The following is a 27,076-nucleotide window of genomic DNA, read 5'->3' as shown; positions in this document are numbered from 1 at the left end:
TGCCACATAACTTTTTATTTTTGTCTAAAAATTGCTGCTATCCCATAATCCCTTAAGCCTGCTCTACCATTCAATAAGTCCAGCTCCCGTTCCCCAAATGCCTTAGTGCTCAAAAATCGATCGATCCTTGTCTTGCATATACTGAACCATAAGACCATAAGGCATTAAGACATTGGTACAGAATTAGTCTGCTTCGCCATTCAATCATGGCTGATAGGTTTCTCATCCCCATTCTCCTGCCTTCTCCCCATAACCCCTCATCCCCTTATTAATCAAGAACCTATCTATCTCTGTCTTAAAGACACTCGGTGATTTGGCCTCCGCAGCCTTCTGCGGCAAAGAGTTCCACAGATTCACCACCCTCTGGCTGAAGAAGTTCCTCCTCATCTCTGTTTTAAAGGATCGTCCCTTTTGTCTGAGATGGTGTCCTCTGGTTCTAGTTTTTCCTGCAAGTGGAAACGTCCTCTCCACGTCCACTCTATCCAGGCCTCGCAGTATCCTATAAGTTTCAATAAGGTCCCCTCTCATCCTTCTAAACTCCAACGAGTACAGATCCAGAGTCCTCAAACGTTCAAGCTTCTCCGCATTCACTGCTGCCTGGGGCAGAGAATCCCAAAGGGCCACAGCCCTCTGAGTGGGGTAATCTCTCCTCATTTCAGTCCAGCCTGGCTGCCTCCTTATCCTGAGATTGTGACTCTGAATTCTAGATTCTCTAGCCGGGGGGACAGCATCGCAACATCTACACTGCCAAGTGCCCGAAACATTAAACAAACAGAAATTGCTCGAAGTACTCAACATTGGTAGAGCAAGAAACAGAGTTAATGATTCATTCACTCCACTTCACAACTCGGATCCTTCAGAATTTTAGATATTTGTATCAAGCATGCCGATGGTCACAATCTCCTCCCTCTCCAGAAGACAGACAAAATTGTCGTGCGGTCAGGTGGTCAGAGTGACCTCATCCTCATAGCCCATCAACACGTCTGAAGCCACGCTATTCAGATTTGCCAATCCAGCCAAATAGTATTTACAAAACAACTTTCTGTAACTGTAGCTGTTGAAAATAATTTCAGATTTTAAAGTCTGGCAGGGTTATGTTGAAACAAGGTCAAGATTAATGACATTAATTATATGCTTGGATTAACAATTTATCTTGTAGCAATTGGTTAACCATCTACACCACTCCCCAGAAATGTTATCAAAAAATTATTTTCCACTGGAACTCCAGTGCATCCCTTCCCATTCACTCCCATTGCACAGAAACCCAGTGGAGTAACTCCCTTCCCATTCACTTCCATTGCACAGAAACCCAGTGGCGAAACTCCCTTCCCATTCATTCCCATTGTACAGAAACCCAGTGGAGTAACTCCCTTCCCATTCGCTCCCATTGCACAGAATCCCAGTGGAGTATATCCCTTCCCATTCACTCCCATTGCACAGAAACACAATGGAGTAACTCCCTTCCCATTCACTCTCATTGCACAGAAACACAATGGAGTAACTCCCTTCCCATTCACTCCCATTGCCCAGAAACACAATGGAGTAACTCCCTTCCCATTCACTCCCATTGCCCAGAAACCCAGTGGAGTAGCTCCCTTCCCATTCACTCCCATTGCACAGAAACCCAGTGGAGTAACTCCCTTCCCATTCACTCCCATTGCACAGAACCCCAATGGAGTATATCCCTTCCCATTCACTCCCATTGCACAGAAACACAATGGAGTAACTCCCTTCCCATTCACTCTCATTGCACAGAAACACAATGGAGTAACTCCCTTCCCATTCACTCCCATTGCCCAGAAACACAATGGAGTAACTCCCTTCCCATTCACTCCCATTGCCCAGAAACCCAGTGGAGTAGCTCCCTTCCCATTCACTCCCATTGCCCAGAAACCCAGTGGAGTAACTCCCTTCCCATTCACTCACATTGCCCAGAAACACAGTGGAGTAACTCCCTTCCCATTCACTCCCATTGCCCAGAAACTCAGTGGAGTAACTCCCTTCCCATTCACTCCCATTGCTCAGAAACCCAGTGGAGTAACTCCCTTCCCATTCACTCCCAATGCACAGAATCCCAGTGGAGTAACTCCCTTCCCATTCACTCCCATTGCCCAGAAACCCAGTGGAGTAACTCCCTTCCCATTCACTCCCATTGCACAGAAACCCAGTGGAGTAACTCCCTTCCCATTCACTCCCATTGCACAGAATCCCAGTGGAGTAACTCCCTTCCCATTCACTCCCATTGCCCAGAAACCCAGTGGAGTAACTCCCTTCCCATTCACTCCCATTGCACAGAAACCCAGTGGAGTAACTCCCTTCCCATTCACTCCCATTGCACAGAATCCCAGTGGAGTAACTCCCTTCCCATTCACTCCCATTGCACAGAACCCCAATGGAGTAAATCCCTTCCCATTCACTCCCATTGCACAGAAACACAATGGAGTAACTCCCTTCCCATTCACTCCCATTGCACAGAAACCCAGTGGAGTAACTCCCTTACCATTCACTCCCATTGCACAGAACCCAAATGGAGTAAATCCCTTCCCATTCACTCCCATTGCACAGAAACACAATGGAGTAACTCCCTTCCCATTCACTCTCATTGCACAGAAACACAATGGAGTAACTCCCTTCCCATTCACTCCCATTGCCCAGAAACACAATGGAGTAACTCCCTTCCCATTCACTCCCATTGCCCAGAAACCCAGTGGAGTAGCTCCCTTCCCATTCACTCCCATTGCACAGAAACCCAGTGGAGTAACTCCCTTCCCATTCACTCCCATTGCACAGAATCCCAATGGAGTATATCCCTTCCCATTCACTCCCATTGCACAGAAACACAATGGAGTAACTCCCTTCCCATTCACTCCCATTGCACAGAAACACAATGGAGTAACTCCCTTCCCATTCACTCCCATTGCACAGAAACCCAGTGGAGTAACTCCCTTCCCATTCACTCCCATTGCACAGAACCCCAATGGAGTAAATCCCTTCCCATTTACTCCCATTGCACAGAACACCAATAGAGTAAATCCCTTCCCATTCACTCCCATTGCACAGAAACACAATGGAGTAACTCCCTTACCATTCTCTCCCATTGCACAGAAACACAATGGAGTAACTCCCTTCCCATTCACAACCATTGCCCAGAAACACAATGGAGTAACTCCCTTCCCATTCACTCCCATTGCCCTGAAACCCAGTGGAGTAACACCCTTCCCATTCACCCCCATTGCCCCGAAACCCAGTGGAGTAACTCCCTTCCCATTCACTCCCATTGCCCAGAAACCCAGTGGAGTAACTCCCTTCCCATTCACTCCCATTGCCCAGAAACCAGGTGGAGTAACTCCCTTCCCATTCACTCCCATTGCACGGAAACCCAGTGGAGTAACTCCCTTCCCATTCACTCCCACTGCACAGAAACCCAGTGGAGTAACCCCCTTCCCATTCACTCCCACTGCACAGAATCCCAGTGGAGTAACTCCCTTCCCATTCATTCCCACTGCACAGAAACCCAGTGGAGTAACTCCCTTCCCATTCACTCCCATTGCACAGAAACCCAATGGAGTAACTCCCTTCCCATTCACTCCCACTGCACAGAAACACAATGGAGTAACTCCCTTCCCATTCACTCCGATTGCACAGAAACCCAGTGGAGTAACTCCCTTCCCATTCACTCCCATTGCACTGAAACCCAATGGAGTAACTCCTTTCCCATTCACTCCCATTGCACAGAAACCCAGTGGAGTAACTCCCTTCCCATTCACTCCCATTGCACAGAAACCCAGTGGAGTAACTCCCTTCCCATTCACTCCCATTGCACAGAAACCCAGTGGAGTAACTCCCTTCCCAGTCACTCCCATTGCACAGAAACCCAGTGGAGTAACTCCCTTCCCATTCACTCCCATTGCACAGAAACCCAGTGGAGTAACTCCCTTCCCATTCATTCCCATTGCACAGAAACACAATGGAGTAACTCCCTTCCCATTGATTCCCATTGCACAGAACCCCAATGGAGTAACTCCCTTCCCATTCACTCCCATTGCACAGAACCCCAATGGAGTAACTCCCTTCCCACTCACTCCCATTGCACAGAAACCCAGTGGAGTAACTCCCTTCCCATTCACTCCCATTGCACAGAACCCCAATGGAGTAAATCCCTTCCCATTTACTCCCATTGCACAGAACCCCAATAGAGTAAATCCCTTCCCATTCACTCCCATTGCACAGAAACACAATGGAGTAACCCCCTTCCCATTCACTCCCATTGCACAGAAACCCAGTGGAGTAACTCCCTTCCCATTCACTCCCATTGCACATAACCCCAATGGAGTAAATCCCTTCCCATTTACTCCCATTGCACAGAACCCCAATAGAGTAAATCCCTTCCCATTCACTCCCATTGCACAGAAACACAATGGAGTAACTCCCTTACCATTCTCTCCCATTGCACAGAAACACAATGGAGTAACTCCCTTCCCATTCACAACCATTGCCCAGAAACACAATGGAGTAACTCCCTTCCCATTCACTCCCATTGCCCTGAAACCCAGTGGAGTAACTCCCTTCCCATTCACCCCCATTGCCCAGAAACCCAGTGGAGTAACTCCCTTCCCATTCACTCCCATTGCCCAGAAACCCAGTGGAGTAACTCCCTTCCCATTCACTCCCATTGCCCAGAAACCCAGTGGAGTAACTCACTTCCCATTCACTCCCATTGCACGGAAACCCAGTGGAGTAACTCCCTTCCCATTCACTCCCACTGCACAGAAACCCAGTGGAGTAACCCCCTTCCCATTCACTCCCACTGCACAGAATCCCAGTGGAGTAACTCCCTTCCCATTCATTCCCACTGCACAGAAACCCAGTGGAGTAACTCCCTTCCCATTCACTCCCATTGCACAGAAACCCAATGGAGTAACTCCCTTCCCATTCACTCCCACTGCACAGAAACACAATGGAGTAACTCCCTTCCCATTCACTCCGATTGCACAGAAACCCAGTGGAGTAACTCCCTTCCCATTCACTCCCATTGCACTGAAACCCAATGGAGTAACTCCTTTCCCATTCACTCCCATTGCACAGAAACCCAGTGGAGTAACTCCCTTCCCATTCACTCCCATTGCACAGAAACCCAGTGGAGTAACTCCCTTCCCATTCACTCCCATTGCACAGAAACCCAGTGGAGTAACTCCCTTCCCAGTCACTCCCATTGCACAGAAACCCAGTGGAGTAACTCCCTTCCCATTCACTCCCATTGCACAGAAACCCAGTGGAGTAACTCCCTTCCCATTCATTCCCATTGCACAGAAACACAATGGAGTAACTCCCTTCCCATTGATTCCCATTGCACAGAACCCCAATGGAGTAACTCCCTTCCCATTCACTCCCATTGTACAGAACCCCAATGGAGTAACTCCCTTCCCACTCACTCCCATTGCACAGAAACACAATGGAGTAACTCCCTTCCCATTCATTCCCATTGCACAGAAACCCAATGGAGTAACTCCCTTCCCATTCACTCCCATTGCACAGAAACACAATGGAGTAACTCCCTTCCCATTCACCCCCATTGCACAGAAACACAATGGAGTAACTCCCTTCACAATCATTCCCATTGCACAGAAATCCAATGGAGTAACTCCCTTCCCATTCACTCCCATTGCACAGAAACACATTGGAGTAAATCCCTTCCCATTCACTCCCATTGCACAGAACCCCAATGGAGTAAACCCCATCCCATTAATTCCCATTGCACAGAAACCCAATGGAATAAATCCCTTCCCATTCAGTCCCATTGCACAGAAACTCAATGGAGTAACCCCCTTCCCATTCATTCCCATTGCACAGAAACCTGATGGAATAAATCCCTTCCCATTCATTCCCATTGCACAGAAACGTAATGGAATAAATCCCTTCCCATTCACTCCCATTGCACAGAAAACCTATGAAGTAACTCCCTTCCCATTCATTCCCATTGCACAGAAACCCAATGGAGTAATTCCTTCCCAGTCATTCCCATTGCACAGAAACCCAATGGAGTAAATCCATTCCCATCCACTCCCATTGCACAGAACCCCAATGGAGTAAACCCCATCCCATTCTTTCCCATTGCACAGAAACCCAATGGATAAAATGCCTTCCCATTCACTCCCATTGCACCGAAACCCAGTGGAGTAACTCCCTTCCCATTCATTCCTATTGCACAGAACCTTAATGGACTAAATCCCTTCCCATTCATTCCCATTGCACAGAAACACAATGGAGTAACTGCCTTCCCATTCTTTCCCATTGCACAGAAATCCAATGAAGTAGCTCCCTTCCCAGTCGTTCAACTGCACAGAAACCCAATGGAGTAAATCCCTTCCCATTCACTCCCATTGCCCAGAAACCCAACGGAATAAATCCCTTCCCATGCATTCTCATGACAAAGAAACCCAATGGAATAAATCCCTTCCCAGTCGTTCAACTGCACAGAAACACAATGGAGTAAATCCCTTCCCATTCATTCCCACTGCACAGAAACCCAATGGAGTAACTCCCTTCCCATTCACTCCCATTCCACAGAAACCTAATGGAGTAAATCCATTCCCATTCACTCCCATTGCCCAGAAACCCAAGGAATAAATCCCTTCCCATTCATTCTCATGACACAGAAACCCAATGGAATAAATCCCTTCCCATCATTCCCATTGAATAGAAACCCAATGGAGTAACGCCCTTCCATTCATTCCCATTGCACAGAAACCAAATGGAGTAAATCCCTTCCCATTCACTCTCATTGCACAGAAACCCAATGGAGTAAACCCCTTCCCATTCATTCCCATTGCACAGAAACACAATGGTGTAACTGCCTTCCCATTCACTCCCATTGGACAGAAACCAAATGGAGTAAATCCCTTCCCATTCACTCTCATTGCACAAAAACCCAATGGAGTAAATCCCTTCCCATTCATTCCCACTGCACAGAAACCCTATGGAATAAATCCCTTCCCATTCATTCCCATTGCACAGAAACCCAATGGAGTAAATCCTTTCCCATTCATTCCCACTGCACAAAAGCCCTATGGAATAAATCCCTTCCCATTGCACAGAAAACCAATGGAATAAATCCCTTCCCATTCATTCCCATTGCACAGAAACCCAATGGAATAAATCCCTCCCCAGTCATTCCCATTGCACAGAAACCCAATGGAATAAATCCCTTCCCATTCATTCCCATTGCACAGAAACCCAATGGAGTAAATCCTTTCCCATTCATTCCCACTGCACAGAAACCCTATGGAATAAATCCATTCCCATTCATTCCCATTGCACAGAAACCCAATGGAGTAAATCCTTTCCCATTCATTCCCACTGCACAGAAACCCTATGGAATAAATCCCTTCCCATTCATTCCCATTGCACAGAAACACAATGGAGTAAATCCTTTCCCATTCATTCCCACTGCACAGAAACCCTATGGAATAAATCCCTTCCGAGTCATTCCCATTGCACAGAAACCCAATGGAATAAATCCCTTCCCTTTCATACTCATTACACAGAAACCCAATGGAGTAAATCCCTTCCAACTCATTCCCACTGCACGGAAACCCATGGAATAAATCCCTTCCCATTCATTCCCACTGCAAAGAAATCCAAATAAGTAAATTCCTTCCCATTCATTCCCATTTCACAGAACCCCAATGGAGTAACTCACTTCCCATTCATTTCCATTGCACAGAAACACAATGGAGTAACTACCTTCCCAGGCATTCCCATTGAACAGAATTCCAATGGAGTAGCTCCCTTCCCAGTCACTCAACTGCACAGAAATCCAATGGAATAAATCCCTTCCCATTCATTCCCACTGCACAGAAACCCAATGGAGTAAATCCCTTCCCATTCACTCCCATTGCACAGAAGCCCAATGGAGTAAATCCTTTCCCATTCACTCCCATTGCCGAGAAACCCAACGGAACAAATCCCTTCCCATTCATTCCCATTGCACAGAAACGCAATGGAGTAAATCCCTTCCCATTCATTCCCATTGCACAGAAACCCTATGGAGTAAATCCCTTCCCATTCATTCTCATTACACAGAAACCCAATGGAATAAATCCCTTCCCATTCATTCCCATTGCACAGAACCGCAATGGAGTAAATCCCTTCCCATTCATTCCCATTGCACAGAAACCCTATGGAGTAAATCCCTTCCCATTCATTCCCATTGCACAGAAACTTAATGGAATAAATCCCTTCCCTTTCACGCCCATTGCACAGAAACCCTGTGGAGTCACTCCCTTCCCATTCATTTCCACTGCACAGAAACCCAATGGAGCAAATCCCTTCCCATTGATTCCCATTGCACAGAAACTTAATGGAATAAATCCCTTCCCTTTCACTCCCATTGGACAGAAACCAAATGGAGTAACTTCCTTCCCATTCATTCCCATTGCACAGAAACCCAATGGAGCAAATCCCTTCCCATTCATTCCCAATGCACAGAAATCAAATGGAGTAAATCCCTTTCGAGTCATTCAACTGCACAGAAATCAAATGGAGTAAATCCCTGCCCATTCATTCCCACTGCTCAGAAACCCAATGGAGTAAATCCCTTCCCATTCACTCCCATTCCCCAGAAACACAACGGAATAAATCCCTTCCCATTCATTCTCATTACACAGACACCCAATGGAATAAATCCCTTCCCATTCATTCCGATTGCATAGAAAGCCAATGGAGTAACTCCCTTCCCATTCATTCCCATTGCACAGAAACCCAATGGAGTAAATCCCACCCCATTTATTCCGATTGCACCAAGCCCAATGGAGTAACTCCCTTCCCATTCATTCCCATTGCACAGAAACCCAATGGAGTAAATCCCACCCCATTCATTCCCACTGCGCAGAAACCCAATAGATTAAATCCCATCTGATTCATTCCCATTGCACAGAAACCCAATGGAGTAACTCCCTTCCCATTCACTCCCTTTGCACAGAAACCCAATGGAGTAAATCCCTTTCCATTAATTCCAATTGCACAGAAACCCAATGGAGTAAATCCCTTCCCATTCACTCCCATTGCACAGAAACCCAATGGAGTAACTCCCTTCCCATTCACTCCCATTGCACAGAAACACAATGGAGAAACTCCCTTCCCAGTCATTCCCATTGCACAGAAACCCAATGGAGTAACTCCCTTCCCATTCACTCCCTTTGCACAGAAACTCAATGGAGTAAATCACTTTCCATTAATTCCAATTGCACAGAAACCCAATGGAGTAAATCCCCTCCTATTCACTCCCATTGCACAGAAACACAATGGAGAAACTCCCTTCCCTGTCATTCCCTTTGCCAGAAATCCAATGGAGTAGCTCCCTTCCCTGTCATTCAACTGCACAGAAATCAAATGGAGTAAATCCCTTCCCATTCACTCCCATTGCACAGAAACCCAATGGAGAAAATCCCTTCCCATTCATTCCCATTGCAGAGAAACCCAATGGAGTAAATTCCTTACCATTCACTCCCATTGCACAGAAACCCAATGGAGTAACTCCCTTCCCATTCACTCCCTTTGCACAGAAACCCAGTGGAGTAAATCCGTTCCCATTCATTCCCATTGCACAGAAACCCAATTTGAGTAAATCGCTTCCCATTCACTCCCATTGCACAGAATCCCAATGGAGTAAATCGCTTCTCATTCACTCCCATTGCACTGAACCCCAATGGAGTAAATCGCTTCCCATTCACGCCCATTGCACAAAAACCCAATGGAGTAAATCCCTTCCCATTCATTCCCAATGCACAGAAACCAAATGGAGTAAATCCCTTTGCATTCATTTCCATTGCACAGAAACTCTATGGAATAAATCGCTTCCCATTAATTCCCATTGCACAGAAACCCAATGGAGTAAATACCTTCCCCTTCATTCCCATTGCACAGAAACCCAATGGAGTAAATCCGTTCCCATTCATTCCCATTGCAGAGAAATCCCATGGAATAAATCCCTATCCAGTCATACCCCTGCACAGAAACCCGGTGGAGTAAATCCCTTTCCATTCATAGAATATAGAACATAGAAAATACAGCACAGAACAGGCCCTTCGGCCCACGATGTTGTGCCGAACCTTTGTCCTAGATTAATCATAGATTATCATTGAATTTACAGTGCAGAAGGAGGCCATTCGGCCCTTTGAGTCTGCACCCGCTCCTGGAAAGAGCACCCTACCCAAACTCAACACTTCCACCCAACACCAAGGGCAATTTTGGACATTAAGGGCAATTTATCATTGGCCCATTCACCTAACCTGCACATTTTTGGACTGTGGGAGGAAACCGGAGCACCCGGAGGAAACCCACGCAGACACGGGGAGGACGTGCAGACTCCGCACAGACAGTGACCCAAGCCGGAATCGAACCTGGGACCCTGGAGCTGTGAAGCATTGTGCTATCCACAATGCTACCGTGCTGCCCTTAAGAACAAATAAATCTACACTATATCATTTTACCGTAATCCATGTACCTATCCAATAGCTGCTTGAAGGTCCCTAATGTTTCCGACTCAACTACTTGCACAGGCAGTGCATTCCATGCCCCCACTACTCTCTGGGTAAAGAACTTACCTCTGATATCCCTCCTATATCTTCCACCTTTCACCTTAAATTTATGTCCCCTTGTAATGGTTTGTTCCACCCGAGGAAAAAGTCTCTGACTGTCTACTCTATCTATTCCCCTGATCATCTTATAAACCTCTATCAAGTCGCCCCTCATCCTTCTCCGTTCTAATGAGAAAAGGCCTAGCACCCTCAACCTTTCCTCGTAAAACCTACTCTCCATTCCAGGCAACATCCTGGTAAATCTTCTTTGCACCTTTTCCAAAGCTTCCACATCCTTCCTAAAATGAGGCGACCAGAACTGTACACAGTACTCCAAATGTGGCCTTACCAAAGTTTTGTACAGCTGCATCATCACCTCACTGCTCTTAAATTCAATCCCTCTGTTAATGAACGCGAGCACACCATAGGCCTTCTTCACAGCTCTATCCACTTGAGTGGCAACTTTCAAAGATGTATGAACACAGACCCCAAGAGATCTCTGCTCCTCCACATTGCCAAGAACTCTACCATTAACCCTGTATTCCGCATTCATATTTCTCCTTCCAAAATGGACAACCTCACACTTTTCAGGGTTAAACTCCATCTGCCACTTCTCAGCCCAGCTCTGCATCCTATCTATGTCTCTTTGCAGCCGACAACAGCCCTCCTCACTAGCCACAACTCCACCAATCTTCGTATCGTCTGCAAATTTACTGACCCACCCTTCAACTCCCTCATCCAAGTCATTAATGAAAATCACAAACAGCAGAGGACCCAGAACTGATCCCTGCGGTACGCCACTGGTAACTGGGATCCAGGCTGAATATTTACCATCCACCACCACTCTCTGACTTCTATCGGTTAGCCAGTTCGTTATCCAACTGGCCAAATTTCCCACTATCCCATGCCTCCTTACTTTCTGCATAAGCCTACCATGGGGAACCTTGCATTCCCATTGCACAGAAACCCTATGGAGTAAATCCCTTCCCAGTCATTCCCATTGCACAGAAACCCAATGGAATAAATCCCTACCCAGTCATTACCATTGCACAGAAACCCAATGGAATAAATCCTTCCCAGTCATTTGCATTGCACAGAAACCCTATGGAATAAATCCCTTCCCATTCATTCCCATTGCACAGAAACCCAATGGAATAAATCCCTACCCAGTCATTCCCATTGCACAGAAACCCAATGGAATAAATCCCTACCCAGTCATTCCCATTGCACAGAAACCCTATGGAATAAATCCCTTCCCATTCATTCCCATTGCACAGAAACTCAATGGAATAAATCCTTCCCAGTCATTTGCATTGCACAGAAACCCTATGGAATAAATCCCTTCCCATTCATTCCCATTGCACAGAAACCCAATGGAATAAATCCCTACCCAGTCATTCCCATTGCACAGAAACCCTATGGAATAAATCCCTTCCCATTCATTCCCATTGCACAGAAACATAATGGAATAAATCCCTTCCCTTTCACTACATTTGAACAGAAACGCTATGGAGTAACTCCCTTCCCATTCATTTCCATGGCACAGAAACCCAATGGAGTAAATCCTTTTCCATTCATTCCCACTGCACAGAAGTCCTATGGAATAAATCCCTTCCCATTGCACAGAAACCCAATGGAATAAATTCCTTCCCATTGACACCCATTTCTCAGAAACCTTTTGGAATAAATCCCTTCCCATTCATTCTCATTACACAGAAACACAATGGAGTAAATTGCTTCCAACTCATTCCCACTGCACGGAAACCCAAATGGAATAAATCACTTCCCATTCATTCCCATTGCACAGATGCCCAATGGAGTAAATTCTTTCCTATTCATTCCAATTGCACAGAAATCCAATGGAGTAAATCCCTTCACAGTCATTCCCATTGCACAGAAACCAAGTGGAGTAAATCCCTTTCCATTCATTCCCATTGCACAGAATCCCTATGGAGTAAATCCCTTCCCATTCATTTCCATTGCTCAGATGCCCAATGGAGTAAATCCTTTCCTATTCATTCCCACTGCACAGAAACCCTATGGAATAAATCCCTTACCATTCATCCCATTGGACAGAAATCCAATGGAGTAAATTCCTTCCCATTCATTTCCATTGCACAGAAACCCAAAGGAGTAAATCCCTTCCCATACATTCCCATTGCACAGAAACCCAATGGAGTAAATCCCTTCCCATTCACTCCCATTGCACAGAAACCTAATGGAATAAATCCCTTCCCATTCACTCCCATTGCACAGAAACCTAATGGAATAAATCCCTTCCCATTCATTCCCACTGCACAGAAACCCAATGGATTAAATCCCATCCCATTCATTCCCATTGCAAAGAACCCCAATGGAGTAAATCCCTTCCCGTTCGTTCCCATTGCACAGATACCCAATGGAGGAAATCCCTTCCCAATCACTCCCATTGCACAGAAACCCAATGGAGTAAATCCCTTCCCAGTCATTCCCATTGCATAGAAACCCAATGGAGTAATTCCCTTCCCAGTCATTCCCACTGTACAGAAATCCAATGGAGTAAATCCCATAATACCGGTACCGAAGAAGAACAAGGCAACGTGCCGTAATGACTACCGTCCGGTGGCCCTGACTTCAGTCGTAATGAAGTGCTTCGAGAGGTTGACCATGAAGCGCATCAATTCCATACTCCCAGAACGCCTTGATCCACTGCAATTCGCATACCGTTGCAACCGGTCCACATCAGACGCCATTTCCCTGGCCCTACACTCTTCCCTACAGCATCTCAAAAACAAGGACTCCTACAGCAGACTACTATTTATTGGCTACAGCTCCGCCTTCAACACCATAATCCCAGCCAAGCTCATATCAAAGCTCCAAAACCTAGGACTTGGCTCCCCACTCTGCAACTGGATCCTCGACTTTCTGACCAACAGACCATAATCAGTAAGAATGAACAACACCTGCTGCACAATAGTCCTCAACACCGGGGCCCCCATGGCTGCGTACTTAGCTCCCTACTCTACTCCCTGTACACACACGACTGCGTGGCAAAACTTGGTTCCAACTCCATCTACAAGTTTGCTGACGATATGACCATAGTGGGCCGGATCACGAATGGCGATGAGTCAGAATACAGGAGGGAGATAGAGAACCTAGTGGAGTGGTGTAGCGACAACAATCTCTCCCTCAATGCCAGCAATACTAAAGAGCTGGTCATTGACTTCAGGAAGCAAAGTACTGTACACAACCCTGTCAGCATCAATGGGGCCGAGGTGGAGATGGTTAGCAGTTTCAAATTCCGGGGGGGGGTTCATTTAGGATCTCCAAAAATCTGTCCTGGTCCACCCATGTCGACACTACCACCAAGAAAGCACAACAGCACCTATACTTCCTCAGGAAACTAAGGAAATTCGGCATGTCCACATTAACCCTTGCCAACTTTTACAGATGCACCATCGAAAACATCCTATTGGGCTGCATCACAGCCTGGTATGGCAACTGCTCAGCCCAGGACCGCAAGAAACTTCAGAGAGTCGTGAACACCACCCAGTCCATCACACAAACCTGCCTCCCATCCATTGACTCCATCTACACCTCCCGCTGCCTGGGGAAAGCGGGCAGCATAATCAAAGATCCCTCCCACGAGCTTATTCACTCTTCCAACTTCTTCCATTGGGCAGGAGATACAGAATTCTGAGAACACGCATGAACAAAACAGCTTCTTCCCCACTGTCACCAGACTCCTAAATGACCCTCTTATGGACTGACCTCATTAACACTACACCCTGTATGCTTCATCCGATGCCAGTGTTTATGTAGTTACATTGTATACCTTGTGTAGTCCTATTATGTATTTTCTTTTATTCCCTTCTCTTCCCATGTACTTAATGATCTGTTGAGCTGCTCACAGAAAAATACATTTCACTGTACCTCAGTACACGTGACAATAAACAAATCCAATCCAATCCAATCCTTTGGCAAGTCATGTTGCAGCTGTATAGAACCTTAGTTAGGCCACACTTGGAGTATAGTGTTCAATTCTGGTCGCCACACTACCAGAAGGATGTGGAGGCTTTAGAGAGGGTGCAGAAGAGATTTACCAGAATGTTGCCTGGTATGGAGGGCATAAGCTATGAGGAGCGATTGAATAAACTCGGTTTGTTCTCACTGGAACGAAGGAGGTTGAGGGGCGATCTGATAGAGGTATACAAAATTATGAGGGGCATAGACAGAGTGGATAGTCAGAGGCTTTTCCCCAGGGTAGAGGGGTCAATTACTAGGGGGCATAGGTTTAAGGTGAGAGGGGCAAGGTTTAGAGTAGATGTACGAGGCAAGTTTTTTACGCAGAGGGTAGTGGGTGCCTGGAACTCGCTACCAGAGGAGGTAGTGGAAGCAGGGACGATAGGGACATTTAAGGGGCATCTTGACAAATATATGAATAGGATGGGAATAGAAGGATACGGACCCAGGAAGTGTAGAAGATTGTAGTTGAGTCGGGCAGTATGGTCGGCACGGGCTTGGAGGGCCGAAGGGCCTGTTCCCGTGCTGTACATTTCTTTGTTCTTTGTTCCCATTCATTCCCATTGCACAGAAACTTAATGGAATAAATCCCTTCCCTTTCACTCCCATTGCACAGAAAACCTGTGGAGTAAATCCGTTCCCATTCATTCCCATTGCACAGAAACCCGATGGAGTTACTCCCTTCCCATTCATTCCCATTGCACAGAAACGCAATGGAATAAATTCCATCCCATTCATTCCCATTGCACAGAAACCCACTGGAGTAAATCCCTTCCCATTCATTCCCATTGCACAGAAACCAAATGAAGTAAATCCCTTCCCATTCATTCCCATTGCACAGAAGCCCTATGGAGTAAATCCCTTCCCATTCATTCCCATTGCACAGAAACCCTATGGAGTAAATCCCTTCCCATCCATTCCCATTGCACAGAAACCCAATGGAGTAAATCCCTTCCCATTCATTCCCATTGCACAGAAACCCTGTGGAGTAAATCCCTTCCCATTCATTCCCATTGCACAAAAACCCGATGGAGTAAATCCCTTCTCATTCATTCCCATTGCACAGAAACCCAATGGAGTAAATCCCTTCCCATTCATTCCCATTGCACAGAAACCCTATCGAGTAAATCCCTTCCCATTCATTCCCATTGCACAGAAACCCAATGGAGTAAATCCCTTCGCATTCATTCCACTCTATTGCATTCCAATGGATCAAACAACTTCCCACAAAGTCCCACTCAGTGGAATCCCAATGGTTCAAAACCTTTCCCAGTCACTCCACCGGATATAAACCAAATAGTTCAATGTTTCTGACCCCATTGGTAGTCACAAGTGTGGTTATCAGTCTGATGATCTGCTTGTGATCCTGCTGCCCGTGTTACACATCTCCAACACTTTGATGATTCACTCTTCATGACCTGACACATAGCAACGTGTTTGATAAGGTCTGACATCCTTCATCGCTGAAGAAGTTATCATCATATCGTTTCTCGCCAAACCTTGTGTTCCTCTCAAGCCTCTCTAATTTTTTTGTTGACGTTAATACTGCTTCCTTCCATTATTGCCATGGTTTCCCCAGGGGTTGTCTGCTCACCAAGTATGGCCCGGGCTCCCCTGTCTCTATCTGGTCTTGCCTTATCTCTCAGTTGTGCTGTGTGTGTGTATGTGTGTGTCTCCGGAATGTTTTTCTCACTGTATCTTTCTCAGCACTAACCCCCCTTTTGCCTCTCTCTGCTGTCTGTATTTGCATGGATTCGGTGTGTTTGTGTGTGTGTGGACTCCTAGCTGCCTGTCTGTCTGTGTGTACGCCCCTCCCTGTGCTGTTTCAATGTGTATCCAAGCGCCTTTTCTCAGCCCTGCCGGCTGTGTGTGAGGGTAATTCTCAGCATCCAGTCTAACTGCCTCCTCAGCACCGTTTGAATCCAGAGCTGTGTGTGTCTCAGTCTGTGCCTCTCTCTCGCACACTGTGCGTGTGTATGAGATTGTGTGCTCCTCTCCCTGTGTTCTCTGTGCGGTGTGTTCTGTGTGTGTTTCCCCTCTGGCTGTTCAGCTCCATCCCAGCCCCAGGTGTTTGGCTATCCAGCAGAGTGGACATCCAACAATCCAGTGGAAACAGTGGAGAGTGACAGTCTGTCACATAAAGAGGGAGAGGTTTCATCTTCCAAAGCAACCCGGGGCGGGGGGGGGGGGGGCGGGGGGGTGAATAAGAAAACCATTCAGGGGGAACGATTGGAGAATTATAATACTCAGAAAATTGTACAGCGGGGACTTTGTGACGCTTCGGGGAAGTCAAATCAGGAATTGACAAAAATCTATTTTTAAAGGAACAGCCAGCAGGGATGTAGAGGGAACCAGAAGATACATTAAAAAAAAGACTCCAGCTTCATCGGGACTGAATGAGAATCTGTACTGAGTGAAGGTGGCAGAACTGGATCAACAACTCCAGGAGCTAGCAGTCAGGATCTATCGCATCGGGAGAGGAAGAAAGTCCAGGAATAATCCACCCCCCCTCCGACAACACTTCTATTCAGGCAAAAAAATCCAACTCTGCAAGAGATCCTGATTTTTTTTAAAACAGTTTTCCTATTCAGTTCCAGGAAAGACTAATTTTCCCATCAGCAAGAGTCAGTGTAGAAGCCGAGGAACTGCCACCTTTCCCTCTCTTTGTCTCTCTCTCCAAATTGTTGACTTGTCATTTCCCAATTTTTCCCTCCTCCCCCTCACTGTCTCCTTGAGTAACGGGATCATGAAAGGGAAAAACAAGAAGGGTAACGACTCCGTCTCGAATCCGGAGCAGAGAGACATGGACGGGTATGATCAGCTGGCAGGTAAGGGTTATTAACACAATCAACAATGGATTGAATTGACTGGGCTCTGCTTTCCTGGCTGAAATTGGAAAGTGTTTGAGATGCTCTTTGAATGATTGCATGCTGGAGCCCAGGCCAGTGTCTCGCTTCTCTGCTTTTCCTCTTCACGTTGTTTGGATTGTGATTGCCTTCGTTGATTTGCTGTCACAGGTTTATAGCAAATTCAAATTGGATCATTACTCATAATTGCACCTTGATTTGATCTGAATACTTGACGAGGCTGACTCAGTTTTCCTTCAGCTGCACACTGACTGAGTTGGGATTTTCCATTGGGAATTTCCCTTTTGTGGGGATTTGGTGGGTCAGTGTTTAGCGAAGGGTACAGTGGGGTGGCAAAATTTTCCATCCCACTAATGCCAATGCCAAATGTGGCACCTTGATCCACGTTAGGAGAATGTAGGCTGCTGAGGTTGTTGGCTATCACACTATGTCGGTACTGCCCATGGGTTGCCAACTCTCTCGGGTTGTTCTGAAGTCTCCAAGGATTAATGATTCATTGCCAGGACCTTGATGTGGGCAACACTATGTTGCCCTCCACCTTATAATTCATGGAATAGAATATTGGAAATGTGGTGACCACATTTGTCTCTCTCCAAATTGTTGACTTGTCATTTCCCAATTTTTCATGATATTGATGCACTCAAAACCAAAGGGGTGATATTTTTCACCATTCCGCTGGTTAAAGCTGGGGCAGGTTTCGGGGTCCATTGTAGAAATCATCACCAGGTTAATCCCCAGTCTAAACTGTGTTGACTGAGCCCAGTGTGGGTAACAATAGGATTGATACTGTTTGTCTCATTGTTACTGAGTTTGGGTGTTAAATCAACAACCCCTCCACTGATTACTAACAGAGCCTGTGTGTTGGTGCGTCAGTTGAGAGGAAGGTCATATTTTGCTCTGTTGGTATCATCATGGATTAGTCTACCAACACTTGTTGGCGGAGTGAATGGACAAGTTACTGGAGAGTCAGTACGCGATGAAAACCTGGTGAGGGCCAACACCTTTATTGTGCACGTTCACCTCCGAGTCAGAGGATTATGGGTGCGAACGCTATTCCAGGATTCAGGAGGAATAATCCAAGCTGACACTCCCACTGAGGGAGTGCTGCACTGTCAGAGGTGCTATCTTTTAGAAGAGAGGTTAGCGCAATGTGCCTCCTGCTCTCTCAGTTAGATGTACAAATTCCCATGGCCACTTTTCCGAAAAAAGAATGGGGGAGTTCTCTCTGGCACCCTGTCCAATAGTTATTCTTTAGCCAACATCTCTAAAACAGATTATCTGCTCTTTATCTAATTTCTGCATCTAAATTGTCACAATTAATGATCCTCCAAAACTAACCGGTTTTGAATAGACGTTTTACTTGGACAGATTCTAATCCTCTATTGATTTATAGATCTCAATAAAACCCTGTAGAGGTGTACACTTTTCACAAAGATATTGACAAGATGGGATCAAGTGATGTGGGAATAGACTCGTAGGAAATATATACCCTTTGGGCAGAATGTCCCGTTTCTGGGCTGTAACGTTCTACATCTACGTAAAGAACAAACCCACCTTTTTCCACCGATCCTGAAAACTATGCACCTTTAAACTAGGAATACCCACTGGCCTTTGTCTAAGACTCCTGTGCCACCCGACATTCGAGCAAACCAAAACTGGATCGAGCATTCTGGGTGTAACCTGGTTACAATCTCACACAGAAAAAGAATAGTGTTTCTAGTATTGTTTTACATCGTCCTGTCAGTAGCTGACATGCTTTTCTGCAATAGCTTCATGGCTTTTGCAATAGCTTTCAATGGGCAAAAAAGTAAGAACCTATAGCCTCGTATAACATTTCAAAAGATCATTTTGACAAACAATCGCCGTTATGTAGGCAAATATGACAGTTAATCGTTTGCACACGACGATCCTACAGACCAGAATGAAGCTGAATTACCAGTTAACTAGTTTATGGTGGAGTTAATTGAAGATGGAACGTTGGTCGGGCACTGGGAGAATTCCCTTTTTTTAATAATTCGCGGAGATTTTTAGTGTTTACTAGAATTTAAGCCTGGAGGTGGCTTATCCTGTAGAGCCTCATCGAAAGAACGACACTTCATCAAATCCACACTCCCTTGATACCACACTGGACAGTCAGCCTGGATTATGAGTTCAGATCCTGACGTAGGTTCAGACTGAAGCCTAGTAGTCCAGAGGCAAGAGCGGTATTAACTGAGGCATGACATTAAACATAAGGAGAATGTTTAAAAGTGCTTGATTTAGAAGTAGTCCTATGAAGAGTGTCATTCTATGAGGCAGTGCTTGCTTTTACACAGATGAAATAATTATGCCTATTGCATACAATCTCACAATTTAATCCTTAAATACTGGTGAAAGGATTAACGTAATGAACCAGGGTTACTTTCTGCACAGTCCCCTCTGCATTAAACATTTCTTTGATGGCGATACCATGACTTCAAGGAGAATCAATCTTCTAACTTGTTTCACGAGCCTCCAGGAAGAGTGAAATGATCAAAGCTTGGTGACTCTCTACTGCACCCTCTCACATCTCCATTTTACTGATACTATTATGTTGATGGTCCCTCCCACTAGTGTAATTGTAAAAGGGCATCCGATTCGCCAGGGTCGGGATTGGCACTCGAGAGGCTGACAAGCTGCAGCCCCGTATTCGCATTCCACTCCGCGCATTCACCTATTCCAGCCAACAAGGTGGCACTCCAAAGAGCGGCACCCCGTTTCATAGATGCGGAGCTCTAGATCCTGCTGGATGTCATGGAGGAGAGGCGGGGGTGCCCTCTAATCCAGGGTGTGAAGGAGGCTGCCGCCTGCCACCGTTCACCAGGCATGAGCGTAGGTGGCAGAGGCCGTGAGCGCTGTGGGCCCCACTGTGGCAGTAGTGTCGTTAAAAGATTCACAACCTCCTCAAGGCGGCCAGGGTGAGTTACCAGCACTGTGCCCCTACTCGTACCACACCCTGCACCACATGCCAACACCTGTACACCCCCCCCCCCCCCCCATGGCTGGGTGCCCTGCACACACAGGCCACCATCTGCCCACTCCCTGTGCTGCCCCCATCTGACTGCCTCACACTGTGCATTTTCTGTCTCCCCCCACCTCCTCCCCTACCCTCCCAGGGGAAGGTGCCCCTTACCGCAGGGTGGCAGCGTGGGCTTAAATAGGATGCTCTTTCCAAAGGCTGGGGCAGACTCGATCGACCGGATAACCTCTCCACCTGCACTGCAAAATCTATGATTCTAATCCCCAAATCCGACATTCTTTTACTCCTTGCTGTAACCCTCTCTGTTGAAGTTACCATTGGTTGTATCAGTTCTGACCACCAACTGATTTTCCCCCCCAGGATGGCCACCTCATTCAGGCACCCAATGAGCTGCAAAGACTATAGACGAGTGATCATTTGGTTTTGGATTTTGTTTATTGTCACGTGTACCAAGGCATATTGAAAAGTATTTTTCTGCGAGCAGCTCAACAGATCATTAAGTACATGAAAATAAAAGAAAATACATAATGGGGCAACACAAGGTACACAATGAAACCACATAAACACCAGCATCGGGTGAAGCATACAGGGGTGTAGTGTTAATCAGGTCAGTCCACTCTATCCAGGCTTCTCAGTTTTCTGTAAGTTTCAATAAGATCCCCTTATCCTTCTAAACTCCATCGAGTATCGACCCAGAGTCATCAACCACTCCTAATAGGACAAGTCCTTTGTTCCAGAGATCCTTCTTGGGAACCTCCTCTGGACCCTTTCCAAGGCCAGCATATCCTTCCTTAGATACTGGCCCCAAAACCGCTCACAATACTCCAAATGTGTCTGGCCAGAGTGTTATACAGCCTCAACAGTACATCCCTGCTCTTGTATTCTAGCCCTCCCGACATGAATGCTCACATTGCATTTGCCTTCCTAACTGCCGACTGAACCTACACGTTAACCTTAAGAGAATCCTGAAATCGGACTCCTATGTCCCTTTACGCTAATGATTTCTGAAGCCTTTTTTCCATTTAGAAAATAGTCTGTGCCTCTATTTTTCCGACCAAAGTGCATATTGTATTCACATTGTATTCCAGCTGACACTTCTTTGCCCACTCTCCGAGCCAGTCAAGTCCTTCTGCAGCCTCTCTGCTTCCTCAACACAACCTGTCCCTCTACATGCCGTTGTATAATCTGCAAATTTAGCAAAATGCCCTGAGTTCCTTCTTCCAAATCATTAACATATATTGTGAATAGCTGTTGTCCCAACACTGATCCCTATGGAACACCACTCGTCACCGGCTGGCACCCTGAATCCCCACTCTCTTCCTTCTGCCAGTCAGCCAATCCTCTATCCATGTCAGTACCTTGCCTCTTATTTTATTTAGCAGTCTCCTGTATGGCACCTTGTCAAAGATCCTCTGGAAATCCAAATAGATCATATCCACTGGTTCTCCTGTGTCTAACTTTCTCGTTCCCTCTCAAGGAATTCTAACAGATTTGTCAGGCATGACCTCCCCTTGACAAATCCGTGCTGACTCAGTCCTATTTTACCATGTACTTCTAAGTACTCCACAATCTCATCCTTAGTGATAGACTCTAAAACCTTACCAACAACCGAAGGAGACCGATATGAATTGAAGTGATGATCCAGAATGTGATATTCCCTGGAACTCTAATAGGAAACCCAAGAAACTGATTTGAAGGAATAAAACCTGAGAAACAAGAACATTGTTGTAAAACCACCATTTGTAGTCACTGTTCTTGTGGGTAGGAGGACAGGACGTATGGTACCTATGATAGAAAGAAGGAAATAACTTGCATTTCTATAGCACCTTTCACAACCTTCCGGGCATCGCAAAGCATTTTACAGCCAATTAAGTACTTTTTGAAGTGCAGGTACTCTTTAATTTAGGAAATGTGGTGAGTAGCAATCTCCTGCAAACAGCATTGTGATAATGATCAAATAATGTGCTTTAGTGAGTGGTGGTGAGGAATAAAAATGAATCTGAACACCCAGGAGAACTCTCCTGCCCTTCGACGAGCAGTGCCAAAGGATCTTATAAATCCACCTGAGAGGGAATTTGGCTTACTACCTCATTCAAAAGGTTGAGGCCAGAATTCTAGGGTTGTAGTGATTCACCTTTTCCTCCGGCAGCACACTCCTGCCCCGTGTTTTTCCCAGCGGTATGGGGTGGTTACAATGGGAAATCCCATTGACAAGCCACGGGAATGTAGAACAATGGGACTCCCAAGAAACACGCAGCTGGAGGAACCGGAGAACGCAGCCCAGCATCTCTGACAGTGCAGTACTCCCTCAGTACTACACAAGGGAGTGTCAGGCCAGCCTATATTATATGTTCAAATCTCTGGATTTGCAATTGAACATTCAAATTCAGAAAAGAGAGTGCGAGAAACAAAGTCAAGAATCTAATTGATGTGTATTTTGATTTGTCTCAATCGATTGGTGAGCACAATAACACAACGGATCACCTAATGACTACCTGGGTAATTAAGGGAGTAATTTAATGGAAAAAGAAAGCTGAAAGTGGGTCCGAGCCCACCTGAAGCACAGCGGAATATATTGGCCACCTTGACACATGGAGGATTTTGGTGCCTTAGAAAAGAGTACATTGAAGTGTCCAATATAATTCAAGAATTCAGATAAAGAGGAAGATTTTAAGCAGGTTTCTTTGTCAACGAAGGGAGTTTGAGATGATCTGAGGCGCCTTTAAAATGATGACGCTTTGCAGTGAAAAATGTTCATTATGGTGAAGAGCTCAAATCCCCAGGGCCGCGTGTTCTAAAATAAAAAGTTAGAAATAAGACGGGAAATTGGAGGAACGTTTCTCTCCGGGGAAATGGACGAATGCATTTGAGGGATAGATGAGGTTGGGGGCATAAGAGCAAAGATAGGGTTAAGGAGTTAGGGCAAAAGGTTGGTAAATGGGGTTGAGAGATTTGGGGAGACAGTAGGTAGGGTTGAGTGGTTGGAGAGATGGTGATTAAATAGAGTTGAGTGGTTGGGGGAGATGGTGGGTAGATGGAGTTGACTGGTTGGGGAGTGGGTTTGTGCGTGGTTTTTGTTTTATTCGTTCATGTGGCGTGGGCATTGCAGGCAGTGCCAACATTTATTGCCAATCCCTAATTGTTAAGAGTCTGTGGGTCTGGAGTCACGTGTAGGCCAGACCAGGTGGTGATGGCAGATTCCCTTCCCTAAAGGACATTAGTGAACCAGATGGGTTTTTACAACAATTGATAGTGGTTTCATGGTCCAGATTTGTATTGAATTCAAATTTCACCATCTGCAGTGGCAGGAATTGAACCTGGGTCCCCAGAGCATTACTTTGGGTCTCTGCTTTACTAGTCCAGTGACAATACCACTACGCCATCATCTCCCTTATGTGGTAAGTGGGGTTGAATGGTTGGGGGATATGGTGGGAGATGGGGTTGAGTGATTGGGGGCGATAATGGGCCTAGTATTCTACAGGTTAACTCTGTTTCTCTCTCCAGAGATGCTGCCTGACCTGCTGAGGATTATTTGCTGTTATTTGTTCAACCTAATGATCTAATTCATGTTTCGAAAGACTCTGATCTGTGTGTTGTTAAAATAGCAAACAAAGGGATTGTACACTCACACATTCAGGTGAGGAGGACTGTAGAAAGGGACCAATCAGGCAATCGTCCTGAACCTGTGCTAGCTCTTAGCTGGATCTAATTGCCCTAAATTTATTTTTGTCTTCTCCCCCTGTAGTTTTAGATTGCCTTGTTGCAAAATCTCACCCAGCTCCTTTTCAAATGAAATTGCAATCATTTCCATTTGTAAATTATTCCATCAGTTGCCATTTGTAAATTATTCCATGTTCTAGTAACTCGCTATTTGAAAGATGTTATTGCGGTAGTACAGTGGTTAGCACTGTTGCTTCACAGTGCCATGGACCCGGGTTCGATTCCCGACACGGGTCACTGTCTGTGCGGAGTCTGCACGTTCTCCCCGTGTCTGCGTGGGTTTCCTCCGGGTGCTCCGGTTTCCTCCCACAAGTCCTGAAAGACGTGCTGTTAGGTGAATTGGACATTCTGGATTCTCCCTCAGTGCACCCGAACAGGCGCCGGAATGTGGCGACTTGGGGATTTTCACAGTAACGTCATTGCAGTAAGCCTACTTGTGACAATAAAGATAATTATTATTAAAACAACTCATAGGGATGAGGCAGGTAAGAATTGTGAGAAGTTTCCCCAAGGGAAACAAACTGTTTGGGACGGATATATGATGGCTGTGGGATTGTAAGATAATTTCTCTACCTGTCACAATGCCCTTGAATGATGGGCTATTGCACGGAGCTAAACAAGAATAGAGATTTAATTTAAATTTACAGCACGATAAATGTTGGTGTTGGGGGAACAGCAGGTCACAGCTTATTAGAAAGACTTCAGGTTCAGGCGGGTTACTTCTTCTTGTTGAGTGTTCGATTCAGATACAATTGTGTCTCCCAGGAGAGGGGATTAGTGGCAGCACATGTGGAGAAAGGTGGTCTCGAGTATTGTCATTAAAGTGCAAACCGGCTGTGCGACATCAATAAAGAAAGGCTCGTTAATGTTTCAGTATCGAATTGTTTGTCCTCTATTATGACCTAGGCATTAATCTATTCCACTGAAAGCGGGGATGAAGGAGTCTCTGACAGATACCTGCATTTCCAAACTGTATCTCTGCAGTTCGACTTGAACTTGAAGGTCAAGTTCTACCTGCTCCCTGAGTGAAATATATCAGAAACTTTGAGAATATAAAACGGTGTGCCAGAAGTTAAGGATGTGTTTACACTGGGGCTATTTGGAGGGTCTGTGACCAGAGGATCCAGATGGCAAATAATTGGCAAAATAACTGGGGTTTGGGGAGGAATGGGGAGATGAGATGAATATATTTCACTCTGAGAGTTGTTCATCTCGCAGCGACACTTTAACTCAAAGGTTGGTAAGAGATATACAGAGGAATTGAAATGTTGGACAGAGGAATAAAAGACAGCATCAGGAAGCCCAGGCTAAACGAGATCATTCTGATTATTTTGAAGCAGATGCTTTAAGGGAAAATGAGCTCCCCCTCAAATCCGTTTTAGAACATCACTGAGATCGCCTCCTACCAATTCCGAAACTGTGGCCTCCTTCACCCTGCCCATGCTGAGCTGCTGCTGAAACCACCAGCCAGGCCCCTGTTACCTCCTCATCCAAGGCTGCTGCCTGTCCTAACTCACACCAGGCTTCGCTCATCATTCACATTTGCACTCATTGACCTACACTGGTCACAGTTGAGCAACGCTTCAAGTTTAAAATTGCCGTCTTTGTAATCAAATCCCCCCATTGACTCATCCCTCCCTATGACTGCTCCTACATCCCTCCCTATCCCTGCAACCTCCTCCAACCCCTTACATCCCTCCCTATCTCTGTAACCTCCTCCAACCCCCTGCACCCCTCCCTACCCCTGCAACCTCCTCCAACCCCTTACATCCCTCCCTATCCCTGCAACCTCCTCCAACCCCCTACACCCCTCCCTATCCCTGTAACCTCCTCCAACCCCCTACACCCCTCCCTATCCCTGTAACCTCCTCCAACCCCCTACACCCCTCCCTATCCCTGCAACCTCCTCCAACCCCCTACACACCTCCCTATCCCTGTGACCTCCTCCAACCCCCTGCGCCCCTCCCTATCCCTGTAACCTCCTCCAACCCCTTACATCCCTCCCTATCTCTGTAACCTCCTCCAACCCCCTGCACCCCTCCCTATCCCTGCAACCTCCTCCAACCCCTTACATCCCTCCCTATCCCTGTAACCTCCTCCAACACCCTACACCACTCCTATCTCTGTAACCTCCTCCAACCCCTTACACCCCTCCTATCCCTGTAACCTCTTCCAACCCCCTACACCCTTCGCTATACCTCTAACCTCCTCTAACCCCTTACACCCCTCCCTATCCCTGTAACCTCCCTGGTTCAGCACAGTGGGCTAAGACAGCTGGCTTGTAATGCAGAACAAGACCAGCAGCGCGGGTTCAATTCCCGTTCCAGCCTCCCTGAACAGGCGCCAGAATGTGGCGACTAGGGGCTTTTCACAGTAACTTCATTAAAGACTACTTGTGACAATAAGCGATTTTCATTTCATTTCAATTTCATCCCTGTAACCTCCTCCAACCCTTTACATCCCTCCCTATCTCTTTAACCTCCTCCAATCCCCTACATCCCTCCCTATCCCTGTAACCTCCTCCAACCCCTTTCACCCGTCCCTATGCCTGTAACCTCCTCCAACCCGCTACATCCCTCCCTATCCCTGTAAGCTCCTCTGACCCCCTGGACCCCTCCCTATGCTTGTAACCTCCTCCAACCCTTACATCTCTTCCTATCCCTGTAACCTTCTCCAACCCACTACATCCCTCCCTATCCCTGTAAGCTCCTCTGACCCCCTGGACCCCTCCCTATGCCTGTAACCTCCTCCAACCCCTTACACCCATCCCACATCTCCATTATGGCCTCCATCCCCTCAACCCAACGACTCCAGTCTGAACCACTCTGACCCCACTCTGATCCACTCTGATCCACTCTGACCCCAATCTGATCCACTCTGATCCACTCTGATCCACTCTGATCCACTCTGAT

General features: G+C 46.4%; 1 protein-coding gene across 2 annotated transcripts in view; it reads left to right on the top strand.

The window, feature by feature from the left end:
- Positions 1 to 16,819: 16,819 nt before the first annotated feature.
- LOC140393345 (A-type potassium channel modulatory protein KCNIP2-like) overlaps positions 16,820 to 27,076 on the top strand; it is a 613,874-nt gene continuing 603,617 nt past the window's right edge. For both annotated transcript variants that reach the window (XM_072479707.1, XM_072479702.1), the window contains exon 1: positions 16,820 to 17,407. In XM_072479707.1, the coding sequence (XP_072335808.1) occupies positions 17,326 to 17,407 (82 nt within the window). In that variant the 5' untranslated portion in view covers positions 16,820 to 17,325. The remainder of the gene's footprint in view (positions 17,408 to 27,076) is intronic.

This window comes from Scyliorhinus torazame, chromosome 16 (genome assembly GCF_047496885.1).
Source record: "Scyliorhinus torazame isolate Kashiwa2021f chromosome 16, sScyTor2.1, whole genome shotgun sequence".
Classification (NCBI taxonomy): Eukaryota; Metazoa; Chordata; class Chondrichthyes; order Carcharhiniformes; family Scyliorhinidae; genus Scyliorhinus; species Scyliorhinus torazame.
The sequence above is the reverse complement of the archived record's forward strand: the minus strand, read 5'-3'. Positions and strand labels throughout refer to the sequence as shown.